Source organism: Neophocaena asiaeorientalis, unplaced genomic scaffold (assembly GCF_003031525.2).
Source record: "Neophocaena asiaeorientalis asiaeorientalis breed wild unplaced genomic scaffold, Neophocaena_asiaeorientalis_V1.1 scaffold142, whole genome shotgun sequence".
Taxonomy (NCBI): domain Eukaryota; kingdom Metazoa; phylum Chordata; class Mammalia; order Artiodactyla; family Phocoenidae; genus Neophocaena; species Neophocaena asiaeorientalis.
This window is the reverse complement of record NW_020174563.1, coordinates 2,237,906-2,262,597: the sequence shown is the minus strand read 5'-3', so window position 1 is coordinate 2,262,597 and position 24,692 is coordinate 2,237,906. Positions and strand designations below refer to the sequence as shown.

The 24,692-nt window shown below is 44.1% G+C and overlaps 1 protein-coding gene across 2 annotated transcripts in view; it reads left to right on the top strand.

The window, feature by feature from the left end:
- The window catches only part of LAMA3 (laminin subunit alpha 3), a 233,798-nt gene that overhangs the window by 53,382 nt on the left and 155,724 nt on the right, over positions 1-24,692 (top strand). For both annotated transcript variants that reach the window (XM_024757935.1, XM_024757934.1), the window contains exons 5-11: positions 302-472; positions 3,219-3,310; positions 6,577-6,692; positions 9,816-9,934; positions 17,777-17,867; positions 19,792-19,923; positions 21,247-21,309. In XM_024757935.1, the coding sequence (XP_024613703.1) occupies positions 302-472; positions 3,219-3,310; positions 6,577-6,692; positions 9,816-9,934; positions 17,777-17,867; positions 19,792-19,923; positions 21,247-21,309 (784 nt within the window). The remainder of the gene's footprint in view (positions 1-301; positions 473-3,218; positions 3,311-6,576; positions 6,693-9,815; positions 9,935-17,776; positions 17,868-19,791; positions 19,924-21,246; positions 21,310-24,692) is intronic.

The following is a 24,692-nucleotide window of genomic DNA, read 5'->3' as shown; positions in this document are numbered from 1 at the left end:
TAGATTACTTTAGCTTTGTTTCTTTGATGCAGCTTGACAAAAATTGTTTCTTTATATTTGTATATCTTAATGTTATACTTTGAACATTTCATAGTGTGTATAGCCCCACAATGACAGTGATAGAACAAAGGGTTTGTAAATGAAATGATTTACAAAACCTGAGAGCCCAGGTTTTGGAACATCTAATGACTCAAAGAAACCAAGTAAGTGTTCGGGGGCATGTGAGTTATTTTTAGTTACTTGCAGCTACATTTTGATAAAAGGACTTTTTCCCCCCTCTATGTGTGTGTGGTTCTTTTAGGTTGTGGTGTCCTTGATAAATGGTCGTCCAGGCGCAAAAAATTTTACTTTCTCTCACACCCTGAGGGAGTTCACCAAGGCGACGAACATCCGCCTGCGTTTTCTCCGAACCAACACTCTTCTTGGACACCTCATCTCCAAAGCACAGAGAGATCCAACCGTCACTCGGCGGGTGAGTAGTGCTTTGACGTGCCAAGACAGCAGCTTTTGGTACCTTGTTTGCTTATCAAATTCATTGCCTCGAACTCCTTCAAGTAAACTTTATAGCCAGTAATGTCATAGGCATAAGAGTCGTTCTCGTCTGAAATATTAGGTATAGCTTAGAAGTTTGGTGGTTAAAGACAGATCATATTCAGAGAAGATGAAAGGCAAAAGAGGACAGCCATCCTGGTATTAGTCTGCTATTATAACAAATAGTCCCCAAGTCTCAGAGGCGAGCACAATAAAGGTTAATTTTTCGCTCATGTCACGGTCTAATGTGGGTCAGCAGGTGGGATCAGCTCCACACAGTTATTCAGGGAACCAGGCTGTTTCTCTGTAGAGGCACAGCCATCCTGTAGGACCTCAGGGTCCTCCTCTGCCCCTCCTGCACCTGGTCAGCAGATAAGGGAAGAGAGAAAGAACATAGGGAGGAACCATCTCCTAACCACAGAGCTCACTTCCATTGGCAGGAACTGGTCGTAGAGCCCCGTGGAGATGCAGGAGGCTGGGTAATGTAATCGAGCCAAAGCAGAGGGGTGTGGGCATTGGTGAGTGGCAGTACTCTCCACTAGGGTTAGATGAACATCGTTTACTCTCAGTGTCAGGATGGTACCCTGTCGCCTGGGCACAGAGGGAACCAGCAGAATAAATACCCCGAGCTTACTCTTCTCCCACCCTCTGATTCCCTCCCAGTTCCTCCCAATGGTCAAACCTAACAGGAGGCCAGAGAGCAAGAGGCCCTTGTCATCCCATAAAGTTTAGCCCCAGGGCAAAGGGCAGGGTGGAGAGGGCTGGAGAGTGGACCTGGGAGGGTGAATGGAAGGTGCCAGCTTACCTTCTAGAGTTTGGCTTCTTAGGGAAGTAAGTCAGGGAGCTGGGAAAGGAAGGGAGAGAGAAACGTTAGGTTTTGCTACAGTTTGGAGCATTTTCCAAAAAGGCCAGTCATCTGGAGTGTAGGTGGCCTGTTTTCTGACCTTTTTTTTTTTTTTGCGGTACGCGGGCCTCTCACTGCTGTGGCCTCTCCCGTTGCGGAGCACAGGCTCCGGATGCGCAGGCTCAGCGGCCATGGCTCACGGGCCGAGCCGCTACGCGTCATGTGGGATCTTCCCGGACCGGGGCACGAACCCGTGTCCCCTGCATCAACAGGTAGACTCCCAACCACTGCGCCACCAGGGAAGCCCTGTTTTCTGACTTTTTAAGCCCCCTTAGCTCCCTCTGAGCTGTTGTATGTGCGAACTACAACTGGATCCAAGAACGCAATTTACAAGGGCGAGCTGGGCTTTCTGATCGACTGTAGCCAGACTGCGTTTCCATTCCTCCAGGTGTTTTGGAGCCTCGCCACAAATGTACCTCACTGCTTTTTTTTTTTTGTCTTTTTAGGGTTGCAAGATTGGTACTCGTATGTATGTAGATTTCTTTTCACTTAGGTGAATGTAGTCTTCTCTGTTAAGTAATTTTTTGTGGAGCGCATCACATATATAATCTTGACACTCCCTCCCCAGCGGTCTAGGTTGCTTCTTTAAGTGGACGAGCCAGAATACCAGGTGTCCTATCACACCTATCATGTGTGCTGGGGTGAGGGCTGATGGAGGGCTTCTCTCTCGCCGCTGCTGCCCTAACCCACGTGTAGAGAGAAATTTCTGTGGTCATCAGCATGAAAGCTTCTGAGTGTGAACTTGTCACAGAAGCCCTCCAATACTGAATTTTATCCATATTAACAAGAGGGATTGTTGATGCCTTTAGACTAAGTAAGACGTTGCCGGGAAGCTAAGACACTTAACAGCTTTTAGGGAGGAGATCAGAGCAGAACTCCAGCCCTGAGTGACTGTGGGGAGGTTTAGGATGACTAATCTCAGCAACAACAAAAAGATACAAAACCCCTCTTGTCCCTGTGAATTCACAGACTTCCTCACTGACCGATATTCTCAGTGGTGGCCCGACCTCAATGAGAAAGATGATTTCACACCCTCTGAATTCCTTACTGAGTCCTATGCCTCCTGCCAAGTCTGAGAAGTAAGGGAGCTGGCGGATGGGGCCACCTACGGTCCCAAGTGGAGAGGCCTCCACCATGCTGGGGACATGCCTGGTCCACGAGATGTCCTATGCATACCGCTGGCCTGGTCTAGGGACCGAGCCTCAGCTGGGTCTGAAACTGTCTGGCCTTTTGGAGCTTGAACCTCTGCCTTTGGCTTTGATTAACCCTGACCTAGCAAGGCTTCCGCAACTGCTAGCGGGTCCTGCCAGTCTCAGCGCTGTATCTGATCCATCTTTGTGAATAGTCTCTCCTTTCCTGAAGCCTAAACACAGTAGTTACAAAATTTTTGTTATAAAAATGATGTTTTTTGGTAAACAGATATGTCCAATTTATGGAACTCAGATTTACATTAAAAAAAAAAGAGAAACTAGGAAGCCCTTAATCCCTTTCCCAAAGGCTGTAGGGTATGATTCTTGTCCGAGGTCATTTCCCTCCGTGCATTTAAAGCATTTGATTTTTAAAAATGGACAAATTCAGCAGTGGGCTATTCAGTTTGATTGGGGAATGTATTTGCTTTGTAAGAAAAGTTACACCCAAACGTGGCTCCCTTTTGTGTTGAGGGAGGCTCAGGAGTACAGGATGGAAGGAAGTGGGGTCAATACAGATGTATGTTAAAGGTTAGGAAAGGAAAGTTTACGTTGGGGTTTAGTAAAACTGACACGTTCGCTTTTCTGTTCTATAGTATTATTATAGCATAAAGGATATCAGCATCGGTGGGCAGTGTGTTTGCAATGGCCATGCTGAAGTGTGCAGTGCAAACAATCCTGAAAAACTGTGAGTACATTGTACAGATTTTTCAGCTTTCTATGCGTAAATCTAATTGTTTCAGTAGACGTTTGCATCCTGTTAAACACTTCCTAAGTTCCTGCCCGCAACAAGAATGTTGCCATGCCGACAAGTAGGTGATGTGTATGTCTCCCCTCCTCCACCCCTACACTTCCCTCTCACCTGCAACCAGCCCATAGCAGACATAGTTAATCAATCACAGCACTCTATGCATGATCAGGTACAGAGCCACCCAGACCCCCTTCCCCCACCCCTGCTCCAGACAGTGCCCCAGGCAGCCACAAATAATTGAGTAGAGTTGGCAAGAGAAATAATATTTGTTTGTCATCCCTGGTCTAGTGAGATCCAAATCCTTTTTCATCTTTAAAAGTGTGGTGACGTGCACATAATATAAAGTGTACCGTCTTAACCATTCTTAAGTGGGCGTGGTTTAAGTTCACTCGTGTCCAGCTCACTGAGGTGGTTGTGCAGCCAAGCACTCTTTTCATTGCGCAGAACTGAAACTCTGTGCACATGAAACAGCAGCTCTGCATTCCCTCCTCCCAGCAGCCCCTGGCAACACCATTCTACCCTATGAATTTCGCTACTCTAAGTGCCTTGTACAAGTGGAATCACACAATATTTGTCTTTTTGTGACTGGCTTGCTTCACTTAGCATATACTGTCCTCACTATAGCACGTGTCAGAATTGCCTTCCTTTTTAAGGCTGAATAATATTTCATTATATATACACCACGTTTTGCTTACCCGTTCATCTGTTGATGGACACGTAGGTTACTGCCATCCTTTAGCTATGGTGAATAATTCTGCTATGAACATGGGTGTAACACTGTTTTGCTTTTAACTGAGGTATATTTCGCATACAGTAAGATGCATGGATCTCAAATATTGTGTTGTGCAATTGTATACACTCGTGTTATCACCTTAGGAAGGATACTTTGAAGGGCTGGAAATTACCAGACGCTGGATATAGTAATGGTTGTCTCTCAATGTTTTATTTAAAGTCTCCAGTTCCACACGAGCAGCATTTACCAGGGGTACATTTTACTGTTAGTCAAATTCCGGTTTGTACATCATAAGGCCTAGCTTCATGGTCAGGCAGAGGCGCCAGCTACCAACTTGCGTGGTAAGTTTGTGGCGCCCTTCTCCCTGTCTAGAAACAATCCCTAAGGCTGTCAGCCCTCCTTCGGGGATCCGGTGGTGCTCTCTGAGATAGCAGTGTGAATCCATCAACTGACTAGCCCTTAATCAGCAAGGAGCTTATTAATGATTAAACCAACGCTGCCATGTAGACTCCTGAAGGGTAGGCCCTAAGGCACTAGAAGCCGGGTCAGGGAAGACCTGAGTTGGAGCGAGAGGGGAGAAAAGAGGTCACTCTTGGTCCCTGAGCCTGAGATAAAGTGGTACCACCTGGGAGAGGAGGAGAAGTCATCGGAGAGGGGTTGAGCTTCCCACTTGGAAGAGCTGCCGAGCCCCGTGCCCTTGGCAGACCTGGGGGGTTCTGCACTGAGCAGTTTACTGCTCCCAGTGTGTGTGAGTGGAGAGGCTGTCTCCCCATCCCTCAGTGAAAGGCTCAGTTTGCCACTGGTCTGTATCAGCACAACTGCCTTGCCTCCCCCTGCCTGTTGTGACCTGCACAAATGACTCATGGCGGCCTCCGTGAATAGGAAAAAATCTTATATTGAAGGGGATTCAGTGACAATGGAGGGAGCCACGGCTGGACAATCAGAAACCAAGCAGAACCTCTTGATGAGGCAGAGGAAGATTTAATCAAGCATGGGTACCACGCTGACTGTGATGTATGGAAACATGGGTGGATCACAGATTTAATTCTGAGCTTCCTGGCAGTCAACTCAAAAAGGGAGACCTGCTCAGTTTCATATTTCACTATGATCATAATCTAAAAAGCAATCAGTTGTGTAGGAGAAGATGAGTGTTGATGCTGGGGCCAGATGAGAAATCTACCTGGAGGTGGATGGAGTGGCTATCGGGAAGAGGATTCTCCAGTCAACAACATCTTCAATGACATTCTTACAACTGATGCAAGGACAAATTTTCTACATCAACCATCAACCTGGGCTGAGAGTCAGAAAAAGCAATTATTTGGGAGTGACAATATGATTCAGACAAGTTCCCAGCTCTGTTTTCTTTTTCAATGCTCAATGTGAATCTCCCTATAAGAGTAGTTGGACTCCACAATAAACCCCTCCTCCAAAACAAACAAAAAAAAGAGTAGTAGGACTATATGTTCTTCAAGCAATTTTCCCTAAATATTCTTTCAGTTCAGCTTGCAAATAAACACGTCATTGACAATGAGCTGAAACTGCATCTCTGACAAAAGCCTGTTTGGACTCCAGCTGTTCCAGTTAAATCTATGTCCATTTGCTTTAACGGGGAGCTGAGTTGGGAGAGGCGTGATGCCTTCCCATAGGAGCATAACCATCCCACCTCCCCTCAGAAGAGTTGAGGGGATCCCCATGGGCACAGCCAAGGGTCTTCTTAGACTCTGTTTTGAATCCTCTTTCAAGCACAGACGAATGGAAGCTCAGAGCTTGGAGTTCTCATCTAACACCATGGCTGCAACGATTTCATTTTAGCTCAGAAACGTTCTAAGGCAGGTGTATAGTTCTTTGAATGTCGAGTTTTGTCTTTACTCCATTGCCTTGTTGAGTAATCTGAGCTTTGGCTCCTGTGATGGAGCTGTTTGTTGGAGCTGGCATGGACTCTTGGAGCAGGGTCCTCTGAGATCTGGTTAGTAACTGTCTCTTGGATTTGGTGAATCTCTGCACTAGACCCCGGGTTGAAAGTAAAAAACCTGACCCATCTCACAGGACTACTCTAGATTTTTGTGAAGATGTTGATATTCAACACACCTCAGTACCCTCAGCACTTGCTTGCTCCTGTGTCGATTTATCATTATATAACATAATAGGGAAGAAAGAGCTGGGACTTTGGAGTCAGACAAATTTAAGTTAGAAATCTGGCCCTCGGTTTATCATCTCCTGACCTTTGGCAAGTGTTTAAGTATCTCCGGATCTTAGTGTCACCACCTGTAAAATGGAGATAGTAAGCGGGATCGGGGGACTTGAAAGAGCGTATGCAAAGTGCTTTGTCCTCATAATCACTCAATGGTACCATGGGTGACCATGATGACTCAGTTTTTCACACAGGAGCAACTGATCTTATACTTCAAACAAACAAACAAACAAACAAACAACTTTTCAGTAACTGAGATGTGCTTTGCTACATGCTCAGGTTTCGGTGTGAATGCCAGCACCACACCTGTGGAGAGACATGTGATCGCTGTTGTGCAGGGTACAATCAGAGGCACTGGCGGCCTGCCACGCGGGAGCAGAGCAATGAGTGTGAAGGTGAGTGCTGGGGGAGCGGTGCTAGGAAGCGAGGCCCCACCCATGATCCCCATCCCCCCATCTCTGAGGACTGATGCAGTGTTTTCCCCATGCTCATGAAGAGGGCGAGATCATGTCAGTCTTAGGGACTCAGAACTGTCTTATGCAGCAAATAACTCACAGACTGGAGGTAACAGTGCCCCACTCTAAATTCAGATACAAATATGGGAACGAAAATAACAATAACGCTCGTTAATATATATTAAGCATTCACTATATGCAAGGATTGGGCTTTGACAATTGGCCTTTCTTTTTAGCAATCTAAAATGTGTTGCAGCCACTATTAAATTGTAAACCCTTATCATTTCTCAGGATGTGATACTGGATTGGAATCCTAATTATTCTGAGGACCGAGATTCAGAGAAGGTGGTGAGATTGATGTCTAAACAGAGAGCTGGAAGTATTGAGGGAATAGGACTGAGGGGGATGCAGGATGGAGGGGACCAGGGAAGGAAGGAAGAAAGAGGAGAGGCTGCTTTTAATTATGGGCACAATATAAAGTAAGAAAACTGTTATTTAAACAAACAAGCCCATGACATCCAACTGAAGATTTTCTTTTAAACCCATCTTCTGAGAAGGCCATATATTTATTCCAGTTGCTGGAAACATTTTTGTAACTTTTAGTTATTGGCTTTGGAGACTGTGGCCTATTTTTTCTGAATATTCTTAGCATTTGAAGACGGGTTTACTTTTTTGAAATGACCAAAAGGCGTTTGGATACAGGTTCGTTGAACTAGATGTGTAAGGAAGAATCTATACTTTATACTTTCTGGCCAAATAGTTCTTGTAACTTTAAGAGATAAGACTGATGATCTCTGTGACCAGCAAAATTACTTAAAATGAATTTCCAGTGGGGAATTCTGAGCATGCTTTGAGAGTTGTTAACATTGTTGGAAGGTGTTGCCCAAGGTGAACGCTCAGGTGATCTCTAGGTCCAGGTCGTTACCCGGATGGCCATTCTCACTTTAGAGTCATAGTTAACAGGTTCCTTTGCAGTGAAATCCTGATTCCTTACCCCTAGATAATAGGGCCCCAAAGAGGGAAAAGTAATAATCAGGGGTTATCTCTTCCAATACTTTCAGGTGCTGGTTTAGGATACTTTGACTGAATAAGTGTCATCACATGAATTCCAACATTCATCGTGTGGTTAGTTTTCCAAACTAATGGAACCGCTCAGTGAATGGCAACGCTTCACTCCAACACATATGACAAATTTTAAATAATTTCCTTTCATAAGTTTTTAACCTTTTTACACTTGCCAAAATGGTTAAAAATTATAAACAGCCTATGGAAATCAGACCTGTTAAGATATTTGTTAGATGCTTCCTAAATTCCATTTGAGTTACTGCAATTCAAAATAAATAGACTTCTTAAGAAATAACTGACATAGTAAATGTAAATGCTTAGAAGTTTTTAAAAAATCATGGCACCACTGAGGAAATGAAAATAAGAAAGGGCTCAGCCTGTTAAAAACAGGGTAACTTGAAAATCTAACCCTAATAGATTTATCCGAGAACTTGATTAAAACACATAAATTCCTAGAAAGACTTGGAAAATTGGATCTAGGTGGAATGTAGTGAATATATATTCTGCCTAAGAGAGAATGAGTGTTTTACTTGTTAGATCTTTTTTCATCTTGACAATGATGAAAATCCTAAATGGGGTTTAAATCATATTTTCTAATTTTAGAAGCATCATACATTACTTGTAGATAACTTGGAAAAATTTTTTTTTAAAGTAAAATCATTAATACTTTTACTACCCAGAGAGAACCACTGTTAATATTTTGTTAGGTATTTTAGTGTTTTTTTTCATGCACACTTTAAATGCTCAAGGGTATATTATTCATACAATTTTATATCCTGAGCTTTTTCACTTGATATTTTAAAATATTCTCCCATATCATTAAAAACTCTTTGACATCTTTTTTGATGGCACGTATTCAATAGTATTGTCATTCTCTGGATTCAAGTGTATCTAAAAAGTGTTTGAGTACTTACTGTGTGCTGGGGACGATGCTCTATTACAGACAAAACAGGAGCAGTTCTTGACTTCATAGAACTGACAGGCAAGCAAATATACTGTTGTTTGCTTAGCCATTTCCCTATAATTAGATGTGAGGATTATTTCCAATTGATCACTATTGTAGATAGTGCTGGGATGAAAGGCTTAGAGTGTTGACTGGGAATAGGTGTTGGAGTCACAGAAAGACAAGTCAGGATTCTGCCTCTCTTACTCGTGAAGTCTGTGACTATGTGCACGTCCCTTAACCTCTCTAAGCCTCAGACTCCCTATCTGGGCTATAGGCATAATAGCACCACCCTTAGAAAGTTATTGTGCAGATTAAATGAGATAGTGCATAGTGTACCAAGAACTCAGTTATTCTTATTAATTAATTAATTTATAGGCTGCCTTGAGTCTTAGTTGTGGCACGGGGGATCTTTGTTGAGGCACGCAGGATCCTTTTTCGTTGCAGTGTGTAGGCTCTTTGTTGGGGTGCGCGGGCTACTCTCTAGCTGTGGAGTGTGGTTTTTCTCTTCTCTGGTTGTGGCGCGTGGGTTCCAGAGCGCATGGGCTCTGTAGTTGGTGGCAGTGCAGGCAGTAGTTGAGGTGCACGAGCTCAGTAGTTGTGGCACTCGGGCTTTAGTTGCTCTGCGGCATGTGGGATCTTAGTTCTCTGACCAGGGATTGAACCTGCGTCCCCTGCATTGTAAGGCGGATTCTTTACCACTGGACCGCCAGGGAAGTCCCTCAGTTATTCTTGACAATAGCAGTAGTAGTAATATCCTCTTTGTGCATAAAGCTTAATTGGCATTTTGGTTTATCTTAATTTGTAATTATATATCTTATTTTTTACAAAAGAGAAACCTCTCTCACTTAACATCAGATGAAAGAATGTATAAATTGCATATGATGATAGGCGGGTCTTTGTGTAAAAGTCCCCCAAATTGTCCACTGCGGGTATCCCTGGTGTTCCAGAATAGACTTTCTTGTAGCTCAGTGTAGCAACAATACTCTCTGGGGGAATTTACTAAGGGTCTCACAGTCACGGTGGAGTACTAACTTAGAATGCTCTTTTTTCAGCATGCAACTGCCACGGCCACGCCATCGACTGTTACTATGATCCAGAAGTTGAGAGGCAGCAGGCAAGCTTGAATAGCCAAGGCATCTATGCAGGTGGAGGGGTCTGCATTGACTGTCAGGTGAGGCACTATTTAAGTCAACGTGAATGTATCACAGTAGGCAATGAACACTCAGTAAGCCCTGCTCTACAAAGATGTCAAGAAAGTGATATGCAATTCTAAGGATTTTCTGACGCCGTTTCTCCACTTTTGTACACAGAAAGCTTGGTTAGCTGGATGTAATTTAGGGAAAATGGACTGAGGCATGTTTGTCCAAACTCCATTGATTAGATTCTTCATTTGGGTCTTTGCCTGAATGGAGGGGAGAATTCCTGGCTGTCATCCTGACTGCTATCCATCTTATATTAGAAAGGCTCTAAGATAGGAGGGCAAATAGGTATCCACTTCAGTGCTGACTCTAAATCCTATTTTCAAATGGATTCTGAATCTAGAGGAAGTATATCATGATCAATCAATGATGTCTGCTGTTGACACTAAATAAGAAAAATGGATTTTTCATCCCTCCTATAAGGGTGATTGGGTTCACTGGAATTTACGTAAGAGGAGTGTAGGGCAGAGGAGGGTATATGTACATCTGCCTTGAGATATTCATTAAAACTTGTGTAAAATGTTCATGAGTTTGGCCTATATTGTCATTCTGTCTTGTGTGCTTTGAGAGTGATGTTTTGTTAGCGTTGCCAGTAAGCAGGCACTCTTTACATGAGATGCCCGTTTATGTGGAACCAGGGCTACACACCCTTAGAGAGACCCACCGTTCTCCACCTGTCTGCCACTCCACACATTTTATATCATCTGTCACCACAGTTAATTAAAATACAAGTAAATATAAGTCATACGTTTGTTACAAATCACAGGGTTCCACGGATAAGTGAAAGATCCCAGGATCTTCTTAAAGCTACGCGTTACGAGACCTTCAGGTGGTTTGCGTGCACGTTAAAGTTGCAGAAGCACTGGACTGTCTGCAATCTGATGAAGGGTATTTATGAAAACCCTACAACTAACATCATATAAGTGATGAAATATTGAACTCTTTCCTTCTAAAGACTGGGAACAAGGAAGGATGCTTGCTTTCACCGCTTTTGTGAAACAGTGCCCTGGAGGTCCTAACCTCTGCATAAGACAAGAAAAAGAAACAAAAGGTGTTAAGATTGGAAAGGAAGAAGTAGAACTGTTTCTATTTGTAGATGACATGATTCTTTATGTAAAAAAGCCTAAGGAATGTACAAAATAATTACTAGAACTAATTGAATTTAGTAATTTTGCAGGATACAATGATAATATAGAAAAACCAGCTATATATACTAGTAGCAAACAATAGGAAAATGAAATTAAAATTCAATTAAAAATAGTAACAAAGAACATAAAATGCTTAGGAATAAATTTAGCAAAAGACATGCAAGACCTCTATATTAAAGCTAAAAAAACTTTTCTGAGAGAAATCTAGGAAGACTAAATAAATAGAAAGATGTAATATATTTGTGGATTGGAAGATTCAGTATTATTAAGATACCAGTTCTCCCCAAATTGCTCTACAGAGTTAATGCAGGTTCTTTTTTTTTAAAAGAAGTTGACAAGTGGATTCTAAAATTTATATGGTTATGTAAACAACCTAGAATATCCAAAGCCATCTTGAAGAAACAGAATAAAATTGGAGGACTTATATTATCTTACTTCAATATTAACTATAAAGCTATTTTCATCAGTGTCTTATAATTTTCTGCATACAGGTCTTTCGTCTCCTTAACATGGTGCTGTTGACATAAGACTAGAAGAATAGATCAGTGTAGCTGAACAGGGAGCACGGAAACACTCACACGGGGACATTTTATTTTATTTTATTAATTTATTTTATTTTATTTATTTTTGGCTGCATTGGGTCTTCGTTGCTGCCCGCAGGCTTTCTCTAGTTGTGGCGAGCAGGGGCTACTCTTCGTTGCGGTGCACGGGCTTCTCTTTGCGATGACTTCTTTTGTTGCAGAGCACGGGCTCTAGGTGCGCGGGCTTCAGTAGTTGTGGCTTGTGGGCTCTAGAGCGCAGGCTCTGTAGTTGTGGTGCACAGGATTAGTTGCTCTATGGCATGTGGTATCCTCCCGGACCAGGGCTCGAACCCGTGTCCCCTGCATTGGCAGGAGGATTCTTAACCACTGCGCCACCAGGAAAACCCCTGGACATTTTATTTTTGATAAAAGTACCAAAGCAATCCAGTGACAGGGGATGGGGAGAGAAGAGAAAAGTCCTTTCAACAAATGGTTCTGGAGTAACTGGATTTATATGGGAAAAAGTTAACTTGGACCCCGACCTCAAATCATACACAAAAGCTAAATTGATATGGATCAGACCTAAAGTAGAGTTAAAGCTTTTGAGAAAAATATAGGCAGATATCTTTGTGATTCGAGGATGGACAAAGTTTTCTTCGTTCATAGGAAGCAATAACCATGAAAAATTGACAAATTAGACTTCATCAAAATTAAACACTTCTGCTCACAAAAGACACTGAAGAAAATGAATAGGCAAGCCGTGAATAGGGAGAAAATATTCAGAAAACATAGATCTGACAAATGGTTGGCATCCAGGATACACAATATAAAGAACTCCCGCAGCTCAATAATGAAAAGACAAATAACCCAGTACAATTGAAAACGACTTGAATAGCCACTTCACAAAAGTGGATGTATGAATGGCCAATAAGCATACAACAAAGGGCTTAACATCATGAGTCATCAGAGAAATGTAAATTAGAGTTACAATGACTTACCCCCAATTTTGGTGAAGATGTGGAGCAACCATACCCATCATGCATTGTTGGTGTGAGTGAAAAGTGGTGCAATCACCTTGGGAAAATATCTGGCAGTTTTTAAAATATAATTAAACCTACACCATGACTCACAAATTCCATGCTTAGGCGTTTATCCATGAGAAATGGAAATGTGTGTTTACAAAAAGTTTATAGCAGCTCTATGCACAATAGCCCCAAACTGGAAATAGCCCTGGTGTCCTTCAGAAGTCGAATGGAGGAACACACTGTGGCATATTTACACAGTGGAATACCAATGGGCAGTAGGAAGCGACAAACTGTTGATGGTGCAACAACGTGCAAGAATCTTAACAGCACCGTGTTAAGTGAAAAAAGCCTTCCCAAAAAGAATACCGATAGTATGAAGACCATTTACATGAAATTTTGGAACAGGCAAAACTAATCAATAGTGGAGGGCTTCCCTGGTGGCGCAGTGGTTGAGAGTCCGCCTGCCGATACAGGGGACGCGGGTTCGTGCCCCGGTCCGGGAAGATCCCACATGCCGTGGAACGGCTGGGCCTGTGAGCCATGGCCGCTGGGCCTGCGCGTCCGGAGTCTGTGCTCCGCAACGGAAGAGGCCACAACAGTGAGAGGCCCGCGTATCACAAAAAAAAAAAAAATAGAGGAAAAAATCAGAACTGTGGTTGAACGTCGGAGCTGGTGGTGAGGATTGACTGGGAAGAGGCATGGGGACACCTTCAGGTGTGGTAATATTGTTCTGTATCTAGATAGACATCTGGGTTTCACAGATATATGCATTTGTTATAACTCAGTGAATGTACAAGAGTTTTGCCCTTGTGTATAAATTTTATACCAAAAGAAAAAAAACTATGAACAAACATTAAACTCCAGTTAATTATATGCATACCTTTAGCTATGCATATAATTAACTGGAGTTATTATAATAACAGTTAATATAAATAGCTAAAGTATATAGGGGATGGTAACTGATATCTGCAATTTATTTTGAAATGCATAAATAAGATGGATTAATGGATGGATAGAAGAATGAGTAGATGGATAATTATGTGAAAAAACAAGTGTAGTAAAAGGTTAATGGTACACTCTAGTAGACGGGGTATAGGTGTTTATTGTGAAATTTGAACTTTTGGGTCATAAAATATTGGGGAAAAGAGCAATGAAGGAAGGCAAGGAGCACAACACTTTTGGATTGACTCCTCGATTCCTTTCTGTTTGATAAAATATTGTTGCTCTTAATGAAGGTTGAAGATTACCCATGTTATTGTAGATGACGCTGGAAGATACTTTATCTCCATGAACTAAAACAGAGTCTTTAGCTTCTTCCATGGAGACACGACTTCTAATCTAAGTCTTGAACTGTTTGTGTCCCTAATGTGTTCGTCTCACTATTTCCAAACTGTTTGTTTTTCTCTCTCTTTCACACTCACATACACACACCACACAAAGCTAAGAGATGGAATCAAGAAACAGACGGAGCACATATGGCTACGTTCCCTTCTGCAACAAATCCTACAAAATGACAGGAAAGATACCAAACAAGCAAAATACTCTCTCCTTCCAGAATCCACAATAGCATGAAAAATAAGAAAGAGTGTTATCAACAGACCAGCAGTTTAAAAGATTCCTGAAAGATAGAAAGCAGAAACTGATACATGCAGGAGAACACAGCTGTGATTATTGGAACAATTAGGAGGTACTCCAAGAGGCAACAGATAGAAGAAATTAACTGTGGAGCTACATTTAAACCTATAAAACATTATTGAAGTTTATAAAAGAAGACCTATATGGAAAGGCATAATATGTCTCCAGACTCAGTATTATAAATATACCATTTTTTCGAAACCAATCTATAAGTTTAGTGCAATCTCAATCAGATTTTTAATGAAGATTGACAGACTGTTTCTAAAATTCTTATCGATAAAAGAATATGTCTATGAGAATAGACAAGTAGCTTAGAAAAGATGAACAATGACGGGAGAATTTTGTCTTGTGAGACATCAAAATATACCGTGAATCTGTATTAATTGAGTGTGGACTCAATGCAGGGATAGATAGTTCAATAGAACCTAATAGAGAATTTAGAAACAAATTCATGCAGATATTAAAATTTGGTTTGTGGTAAAATTGGCATTTCTGTTGGAAGAGAAAGATGGATAGTACATAAATGATTTTGAATAATTGGCTCTTCATTTGGGAAGAAAATGTAACCCTATCTTATGCCATATACAGAGGGACATGGGGAGTCTTGCACAGGAAGGGAGAAGAATGGGTGTAGCTACAGCAGGGCAGATGGTTTGGTGAGCTACATGGTGATGCTTCAAGATGAAATTTGAGTTTGCTGGTAGAAGACGCATACCGTACAGCAAGGTCTGCCTATCAGAAGCCCAGCTGCCTTAGTCACTTCAGGCCGTTATAACAAATATACCATAGACTGGGTAGCTTACACAATAAACAGTTATTTCTCGTAGTTCTGGAGGCTGTGAAGTTCAAGATCAAGGTGCCAGCACATCCAGTGTCTGGTGAGAGCCCTCTTTCTGGCTGGCTGATGGCCATTGTCTTGTATTCTCACATGGAGGAGAGAGAGAGAAAGGAAGGAAGCTCTCGCTGTCTCTTCTTATAAGGGCACTAATCCCATCATGAGGGCTCCATCCTCATGATCTGATTACCTCCCCAGGCCCCATCTCCAAATACATTGGGGATTAGGCTTCCACAAATGAACTTGGGGGGAATACGAACATTTATTCCATAGCACCAGCTAACCTGACTGTTTCCTGCCTTTTCTGTGCAGTGCTGGTAATGGGAGAATGATGAAATCTCTGCCATCAGTCTGGGCAGGTGACAGGAAGTGGGAACATCACAGGCAGGCTGGGCCTGGGGACTTTCAGGTGGCCAAGCAGCCAGCATGTAAGAGCCAGATCGTTATCCTTCAGGGCATGTGGGTGTCAGAGGTGGCTGTTTTCTCACGTGGTATTGATTTCGCTTTTGTTTCTTGGATTTACTATTTTAAGTGTTGGTTTGGGGGTATGTGACATTTTAAATAGGGTGGTCCGTTCTCTGGGATATGGCATTTGAGTAAAGACCTGAAAGAAGCGAGAGAATGGACCAGGCATCTGTCTGGGGGGACAGCTTTCCACGTGGAGGGGACGGCAGGGCAAAGGGCCTTGAGAGGGAACAAGGGGCCTGCGTGGCTGGAGGGGAGTGAGCAGGGCTAGATTCGTCAGAGAGGTCACAGAGGCCAGATCACTTTGACCTTCAGATGGAATATCAGATGGGGTCTTCCCAGGAGAGTGTGGCCAACGAGTGGACTAGCCAATAGTCTTGTTTTACTTGAGGTTCACAGAAGTAGAAGTCAGCACCAGTGTTGTAGGTGTGGTCAAGGAATTGAGGGAAAGAGAGAGAGTCAGTGAGAGATGGGGTTTAACTGAAGATTGAAAAGCATGTAGGAAAAGTTTTGCTTGGAGGAATTAGGACCTGAGAATGATCAGAGCAGGGCCTGAGGTTTCTAGGTGGGTGTTCCTTAGAAAGCCTCTCTAGATGGTGCCAAGGGAAAAGGAGTAGGTGGGGGTGGGCTTACCTCCTGCACAGATCCCATCGGTGCCCACCCCACTCTTTAGCTTGGACAACGGAGGCTTTCTCATCTCGTGTTGTGTCGTACATATGCAAATTCAGACACCCACTCCTCCCGGCAAGAGTGCTTCCTAGGTACCTCCAACGTTGAAATCTGGAGCCACTACTGTCCTTGAGTCTCCATCTGGTATTGGTCCAACCAATGGACCTTGGTGTCCATAGATAAGTGGTGTATCTTTCCCTCAGGTGGTGAGGGTCCTAGAGAACCACCCAAAACTTGAGGGCAAACTACAGGTATTCTTAGGGTGATTTGCTGCTGTTCTTTGTGTTTTAAAAATATAACTTCTTTGTGGCAGGTGCTTCATTAGACAAACCTTGTGGTAAAGGGGAGAACCCAGGGTACCCTCTTGAGAAAACTTTTTCTCATTTCCTACTCCAGTGGGAAAAAAATTGGGAGCCAAGGTTAACCTGATGTCCTCTGTATATTATAAGCCGCAGTGGCAAACAACAGAGTTGAGAGGTTCGTTGGCATTTGATGGAAGAGAGGGTGGACTACAGCTGTTTGCTGTTTGTCCAAGATGTTTATGCATGTAAACCTTAGGTCAGAGAAGTGGCCAGTATGGTTTTAGACCTCACTGTTAAAGTGAATTCAGATTTTAGCCCGCAGGACAAGGAGTGGTAATAAATAAAAGCCTGTAATTAATAAAATCATCTAAAAGGGTAGAGGATACAGAAAGGGTCTTTGTTCTCCTCTCTGTGTTTCTATGCAGACTCCTTTAGAGTCAGTGTGTTATATTTGTTCTTTTTAACTTCCTATTGCCTTTCCTTTCATTAGCGAAAGAACACTGTCCTTCTAATTGTTTCCAAATTAGAGAGAGAGAGAGAGAGGTGGAATTGAGCTAGACCCATGGTATGTAGTTCTTGGAAATTGATGATGCGTGTCAGGTAATTTGATTTTTTCTGGCAATTACAAGGATTAGCCGTGAAATATGAAAGGCTGCCTTGTATTGTACTTTCAAATGAGCTCTGTGTATGAATCACATGCCTACATTTTCCATTCCCATAGCAGAAATGTTTGGGAAATGGTTTCAGACTAAAGCACAGATAAAATTTTGGAATGACGAGAGAAGGGGATCTGTACATGCAGTTTTTTCCAGAATTGGAGAAGATAAAAATACACACATAACCCTTTATCCCTTGGGTTAAACCTAAGGGTGATTTATGATGCATTCATCGCTACTGAAGGAAGCTGTGAAGAGTGGTCCTCTGGAATTTTTGCTCACTCAAATGTCAGGTGCTTCATTAAGTGGTAGAGAGGAAAACTTGGGTTGTCCAGTTCATTGAATTTACCCTCATTTCCTCTTCCAATGGGAAAAAGAATTCCAGAGCCAAGTTCAAGCCAGTGTCCTGTGGTAAATCTTGGAGATTCAAGGTCAAGTTCAGTGCTTTTTGTTTTTGATGACTTTTACTTTACATTTGTGTACGACAGAATTATTTCTCTGGATGAATAGCGCTTGTCCACCACTCTCCCCCCCTAAGTTTCTTTTGTTTCTTTCTAGCATAACACAGCTGGTGTAAACTGTGAAAAGTGTGCTAAGGGCTATTACCGCCCTTACGGCGTTCCGGTCCATGCCCCCGACGGCTGCATCCGTAAGTTTCATTCCACCTTGGTGTGTCTTAACTTCAGGGAGGTCATCGGGCTAAATTCTGATTGGCTAGCAATTCCCTTAGCTTTCTGTCTCTCTTCATATTATTGGTTCTACTCCTTACTAGCTGTGTGACTTCAGGCAGTTACATAGTCTCTCCGAGAATCAGATTTCATATGTATAAATGGAAATGATAATCTAGTCTCTAAGAGTAAATGAAATGCAGTCAAAACCACCTAGGAAAATACTGAGCATTGGGCTTGGCGCATACTAGGCCTGCAACAAATGTTTTCTGTTGTTTTGACATGTTTCTATGATCTCCAGTAATTTTAAATTTCATCAGAATGAGACTCAAGGCAACATAGTAATGATTTCACAAGGATGTAATAATAGTCATAATATTCAAAATAGTTATGATTTATTGAGCACTTGCTATATACAAGGCATGGCCTAAATAATTTCACAAATGTCTTATCTAATTATCATAACAAACTTAAGATAATGTATTATTAGTCTCATTTTTAGATATCGAGAAATCAAAGGGTCTGGGCAGATAAATATTTTGGCCCAGGTGAGAGAACTACTAACTGGTAGGTCCAGGGTAGAGTTCATATCTGTCTAGTACTGCTGTAACGTACCACTTCCATTATACAGAAAAATGCCACTGTTGTTTTTTTTTTTTCCTGTGGAATTATCAGTTGTAGATCAGATTATAGACTTTGTTCTGCATGTGTATTTTATTTGGTTCTTTTATGTTCTCTTGCTATTGCAGTTAGAAAACAGTTCCAGTCCTGAAATTGGCTTCTGTGCCCACCTTCCCCCCCGCAGATTCATTCATCATATCATTAATGTTTGAGAGCATCAAAATCCAAAGAATGTGTAAACTCTGATTTGTCCCTCTGTAGGGCATCTTAGTTATTAAAAGTGTGTCCTTGTTTCCCCTCGCTTTTCCACATCCTCCTATGAAGTATGCCCATGATTTATCTTGTGCCCACGAAGGATAAGCTTTGGCAAAGGAAAACAGGACATCGTGAATAAACTCATGCCTTATTAGGAGCCTCAGTTTAACATCACTTTTCTCGTTTCTTTCTTCATCACTGAAGTGGTCTCATGGAGATATTAGAGGCTTAGCATAAAGAATCCACAGGACACATAAATCCTAAACAAATTAAGCAAAGGACACCAGGAGAAGCCAGGCTAGGGGGTTGCTTGGCGCTCACGACTTCTCCAGCCTCCCAGTTCCTCACAGGACAGGGACTCAGCTGAGCTATGACAGTGTTTTTGCTGTCCAAGGTGAGGACTTTTGCCAGGTCAAGGAGAGCTCCCAGGTGAGGGGGTTCCCGAGTGTTTTACACCCAAGTGTGTCCCTCTGGAATGCAAACCCAGTCGTCAGGCTGGTTGCAAAAACTGCCTTCAGTAAGCTGTATCACTTGATTCGAACATTTGGGTGACGGGCACGATCTTGCTGTGCTGTGCACAGATCATATATCAATGTCTAGGCATCCCACACTTGTGTCCACATCACAGCTGTGTAATGACGACCACTCTGTGGACATTCGCAGTTGGCTCTTAGCCGGGAGAGGCTGTGCCCAACAGCCCTGCCAGGAGCCATAGCATGCGCCCACCCAGCCCCTCCGGTGGTGGCTTGTGCAGGGTTGCCCCCTACACGGTGCACTGGGCAGTGCTCAATGTAATAAACCACATCCTCGAGAACTTCTCAGTGTGACACTCATTAAAGCTTGTCTCTGAGGGTCCACGGGGTTCAGTCAATGCAAACCATCAAGCAGGTGTGAAGTGGAAAACAGGCTGTGCCCTTTCGAGAATCCCTGGAAACCAATGATGAAGTAGTAAACATTGCCTGAGAAGGATTAGGACATATTTGCCTTAAGAGGTGCAGTGAAGGACGGACTCTCTGGGATTTCTCTTAGCCTGCAGCTGTCACCCCGACCACGCGGAGGACTGTCAGCAGGGCTTGGGCCGCTGCACCTGCAGGCCCAACTTCCGCGGAGACCACTGTGAGGAGTGTGCGGCCGGCTACCACCATTTCCCGGTTTGCTCCAGTAAGTCCCAGCTGTGGAAGGAGAGGCCCGGCTTCTCGGCGCTGACCTGGGCTTTGTGCATCGACCCCTGAGTGCATGGTGGGCATGGGGCAGAGGGGTGGTAGAGGGACAGAAATAGGGCCAGGAAGGTTCTATTTGTGTGAAAATGTTCCCCAAAGTTGGGAACATTACATTTTTATAAGTATGCTTCATAGTGTTATTTATCTCCAAAGTGTTAGGCTGTACCATAGACATTACCATCTCAGCAGGTCAAAGGGTCAGATGGTGGCAGTTTCAACGTAATAGTAATCCATGTGTGGGGTTTTCCTTCATAAACCTAGAGTAAATGTCGCGGGCTTCCAGGTGTTCGCGTGCGCACATGTAGTGTGTGTTGTAGTTCCAGTGGCCGGGGCATGTGTCTGTTCTCTCCCACTGTACAGTAGAGCCCTCACCTTATCCCACTGCCGTGGTCTAAGAGAACATCTCAGCATCTTGGAGAGATATATACGTGTCTGTTAGAAACAGCATAGAACGTGGAGCAGGGGAGTGTGTGAAGTCAGCTGTGCAGACTGTTCCAAGAGCCGTGACCCTATTTGTTCTGCAATTAGTGTAAAAACTGGACTTTGGGGTCAGGACGGAGAAACACGGTCTCAGGAAGAGGCTACCCCATTGCTGCGTTAGTTCTTGCCCATTCCCACCTCACAACTCTGCCATCCCTGGAAAAGCATGTTGAGTTGTGGGGCTCTGTGGACAGGATGTGCGCACGTCCTGGCTCCCACCTGCTGTCCCAGGGTCATTGTTAAACGAGCACCCACTTCCACTGTCAAGTGTCCCAGTTTGGAGGATGAATTACATGATCATCTTAAAGTTAAAGGAACCAGTTTTTAAGCCCAAACATAGTGACACTGAATCAGGGCTCAGTCAGTTTAGAATCTATAATGATTGGACAGAGGCTGAGCAGAAATTGCATTTTCATAAGCAAAGTTTTAGGGAAAAAGACTTGAAAGAAAACATTTTTTAAAATCTAGTCTCGATGTTAACATGAAAAAACAATAAAGATACTAAAGAAGTCCAGCTCAGCCCTGCTAGACTGGGACTTAGCTATTGTGAGCACGAAATATCCATTTCTGTTCATTAATATACAAATCAGAATGTCTGACGACCCTGGTTTTACCACTAGATGCATTTTAAGTGTCGCAACATTTCCTTTCTTTCAGTTAGTTTCCACATGCTGCTTTCACTAAGTCAGAGAGGGCGTCTTCCTAGGTAGTGCAATTTAATGTTTTACTTTACTGTCTCCTTAATCATCCTTCTCTGTATTTTTTGATAAACTATTTTTTCTAGGAATTCCCGTTTTTCCTATTTCTACTCCAAGTCCAGAAGATCCAGTTGGTGGAGATATAAAAGGCAAGTAACTTCTCTTTTGGTTTAACTTCAGTGAAGATGCTCCATATCCCTTTTCTACTTCCTGTGCACATGGCTATGTCCAAGTTCAAGTCATCCTCATGGGACCATGGTGGTGCCTTGCAGGTGTGTCGTATTTGGTTTTTGTTTCTGTTTTTGCGATATGTGGGCCTCTCACTGTTGTGGCCTCTCCCGTGTGGAGCACAGGCTCCGGACGCGCAGGCTCAGTGGCCATGGCTCACGGGCCCAGCCGCTCCACGGCGTGTGGGATCTTCCCGGACCGGGGCACGAACCCGTGTCCCCTGCATCGGCAGGCGGACTCTCAACCACTGCGCCACCAGGGAAGCCCAGGTCTGTCGTATTTGGGCTTCTCACCTCCCATCATTCTCTACTCCAGTCTGTCCTTTGCAATGGCACCACCTGATGGAGACTAAGAAGGGTTTTTAGATTGTATGTTGCTAGATTGCTCAAAAACCTTCAGTAGCAGTCGGTTGCCTGCTGTGTTATTTGGTTCTCCATAAAGGGACTCTGAGAAAGGAATTGAGTGCAAGTGGTTAATTTGGGAGGTGACACCAGGAAACATCAGTAAGGGAGTGAGTCCGAGATTGAAGGGAACCCTTATGAAGATGCGTTAGCGGGCATGGTCCTGCTGTAGGTCCTGGAGCTGCAGCCCTCTGAGCAACTCTGGGAGGCAGCAGAGAACTTGCTCAGCGTTATCCCAACGGAACGGATAACTTCAGTCACCTGATGTGCATGGAGGGCTACCTCTGGGGCATTAACTTTCTGGGCCCGGCCTGCAGGGGGTGCAGAGGAGCTCCTGCAGCCAGAAAAACACCCAGGGAAGAGAGTGGCAGGGGTATGCAGGAAGCAGCCTTTGGGGTGGAGAGGTGCTACACCTACCTAATCTCTGATTCTGCAAGTATTTTATGACCACCTGCTATGTGCATAGCACTGTTCTGGCTGCTGGGGACTTAGTGAAACGAATTTCCCAATTCTCCTGGAGCTTATATTTCAGTTGGGGGTGGGGGTGACTCCTACAATAACATATTTAATATACAAACAAGTAAAATCACTAATGTGATAGATTATGATATGCAGGGTTGTGTCCTGCACAAGGTGTTACTTTTAAATGGGAGTCATCCACATTGTAGGTGTAAATTAACCCATATGAGAGTATTCCAGGCCTTTGGGTTCGATTCTGGAGCTGTGAGCCGTTCGCTGTGTGAACCCACAGTGGTGCTCACAGGGACACACACGCTCAGAAGGGCGTGGCACATTGCATGCACACAGCCCACGACCAACTGGGTCAGGCTTGGGTAACCCACCTGGTCTCGTCCCCCAGGATGGGGAAAGGCCTGATGGTCACGTGCTCATCTCACTGGGAGCAGTGGACCCCTCTTCCTGGTGCGTCCAGAGTGTGAGTGGGCAGGGAAGGGCCACTGGTGGCCAGACAAGAACATGGTCTCTGGAGGGCCATCCTTGGTCAAGGAATTCAGGTTCTACAACAGTATATTAGCTCCGGGTGCGTTGGCCATCAGTGCTGTGGAATAAATAAGGCCGAGAGAGAGAGGGTAGGAATGTGAGGTTTGCACATGTAAGTAGGTCGTCAGAGAAGGCCTCCCTGAAGAGATGATTAAGCAGGGTCGTCAGGGGGCTGAGGGCTGAGCTCTGCAGGTGTCTGGGGAGAAGCATCTAGATGCAGGAAAGAGCAAGTGCAAAGTCCCTGGGGCAGGACATGCCGGGGGTGTCCCCTGAACAGAGAGAGATCAGGGGTGTGAAAGCAGCGTGAGCGAAGGGGAGGGGGTGCGGGGAGCAACCCGGGGACCAGATTGCAGGCCCTCGTCAGCCACTGCACGGACGTAGCCTCTACTCTGATGAGCCAGGAGAGTTCGGCACAGGGAAACGACGTTGCATTGGGGTGTGGCAGCTGTGTTGAAGACCAACTGTAGGAGGAGGAGAGAAGAAGCAGGGAAGCCATCACGATGATGATCCGTGAGGAAGAGATGGTGGTGGCTGGGACCCCGGAGGTGTCAGTGGAGGTGACAAGCAGTGCACAGACGGTGGATATAATCTGAGGATGCAACCCACAGGACTCGCCTGGGGGTTGCTGGGCAGAGGTGGACTGTTAGAGCAAGAAGGCTGGGGGTGGCTCCCGGCTTCTGGATGGAGCACACAAGGAGCGAAGGGGAGGGGTTGCCATTTGTTGAGCGGGAAAGGCTGTCAGACAGGAGGAGGCGGAGCGCGGGGACAGGCCGGGCAAGGGCCTGCAGACCCGTGGCGGGAGCATGTGGACGCTCTCTTCTGGTCTTTCTCTTTTTCTTTGCAAAATAAGAATCAAGATGGGGGCAGAAATTGAGGCTGGGGAGAAGGCCTTGGAGTTGAGGAGAGAGAAGGTATGAAAGAGGCATCCTGGAACGCGGGGGAGTGAATGGGCTTGGGGAGTGTCACGGGACTTGGGGTAGCACAAGGGCTCACCTGAGGTCAGCTCTCACGTGACCCACTTTACCTTCCTGTGCTTTTCCTGCTTGTGCCCTGCCCCCACCCGGCTCCTCTGAGCAGACCACGGCGCTGGGGTGTTATGCGGGGTATTGTCTTTAGCTTTCATCAGACACTTGGTCATTTGGGGACAGTAGCTGTGCCTGACTCGCTTTCTAATCCCCACAGCACCTGCCGTGGTATCCTGCCCACAGCGGGTATCAGCAAGTGCTTGCTTAAATGTTTGTCATTTGACTAGAATGGGACTCAGCTTTTGAGCCTGGATTATGACACACATCTCTGGTTTCCTTCCACAAACATGTTTTAGATCTTTCATTTCTGGTCTGTTTCCAGTAATCCCTTTGTTATCCCATTCTTTTTTCTCCCCAACTAGATTGGTGGTGACTTCAGGGAAGGAAATTTAACTGAACTTGAAGGGAAGTTCAGACGTCTATTACAAAATATTAGAGAAGCTTCAGAACACAGCCTCGAGAAAAGAAGTTTCAATTAGTGCAATTAGATTTATTTGGGCATTGAAAGGCACAGATACCCACTTCAATTTGGTTTCCACTAATGCATTTTAAAAACACCCAATTTGGGGCCTAACTTCTGGCAGTGAACATTAGAAGCACAGACATCTCAACTGCCAGGAGATACACAGCACTGGATAATACCAAGTCCCTCCCACCCCAGAGAATTTTATTTCATTAAGGCTCATTAATGCTTTCATGTCTTCTGATATAGTGGTTCTTAAACAGGGCTATGTTTTAGAACCCCATGCTTTTACAGAGTATAAATTCCTGAGTTTCACCCCCAGATCTTTTTTTCCCCCAAATATCTTATTTAAAGTTTTCCATATGTACATATAATTTCCTAAAGTTTCTTTATAAATTTCTTATGTATTTGTTCCT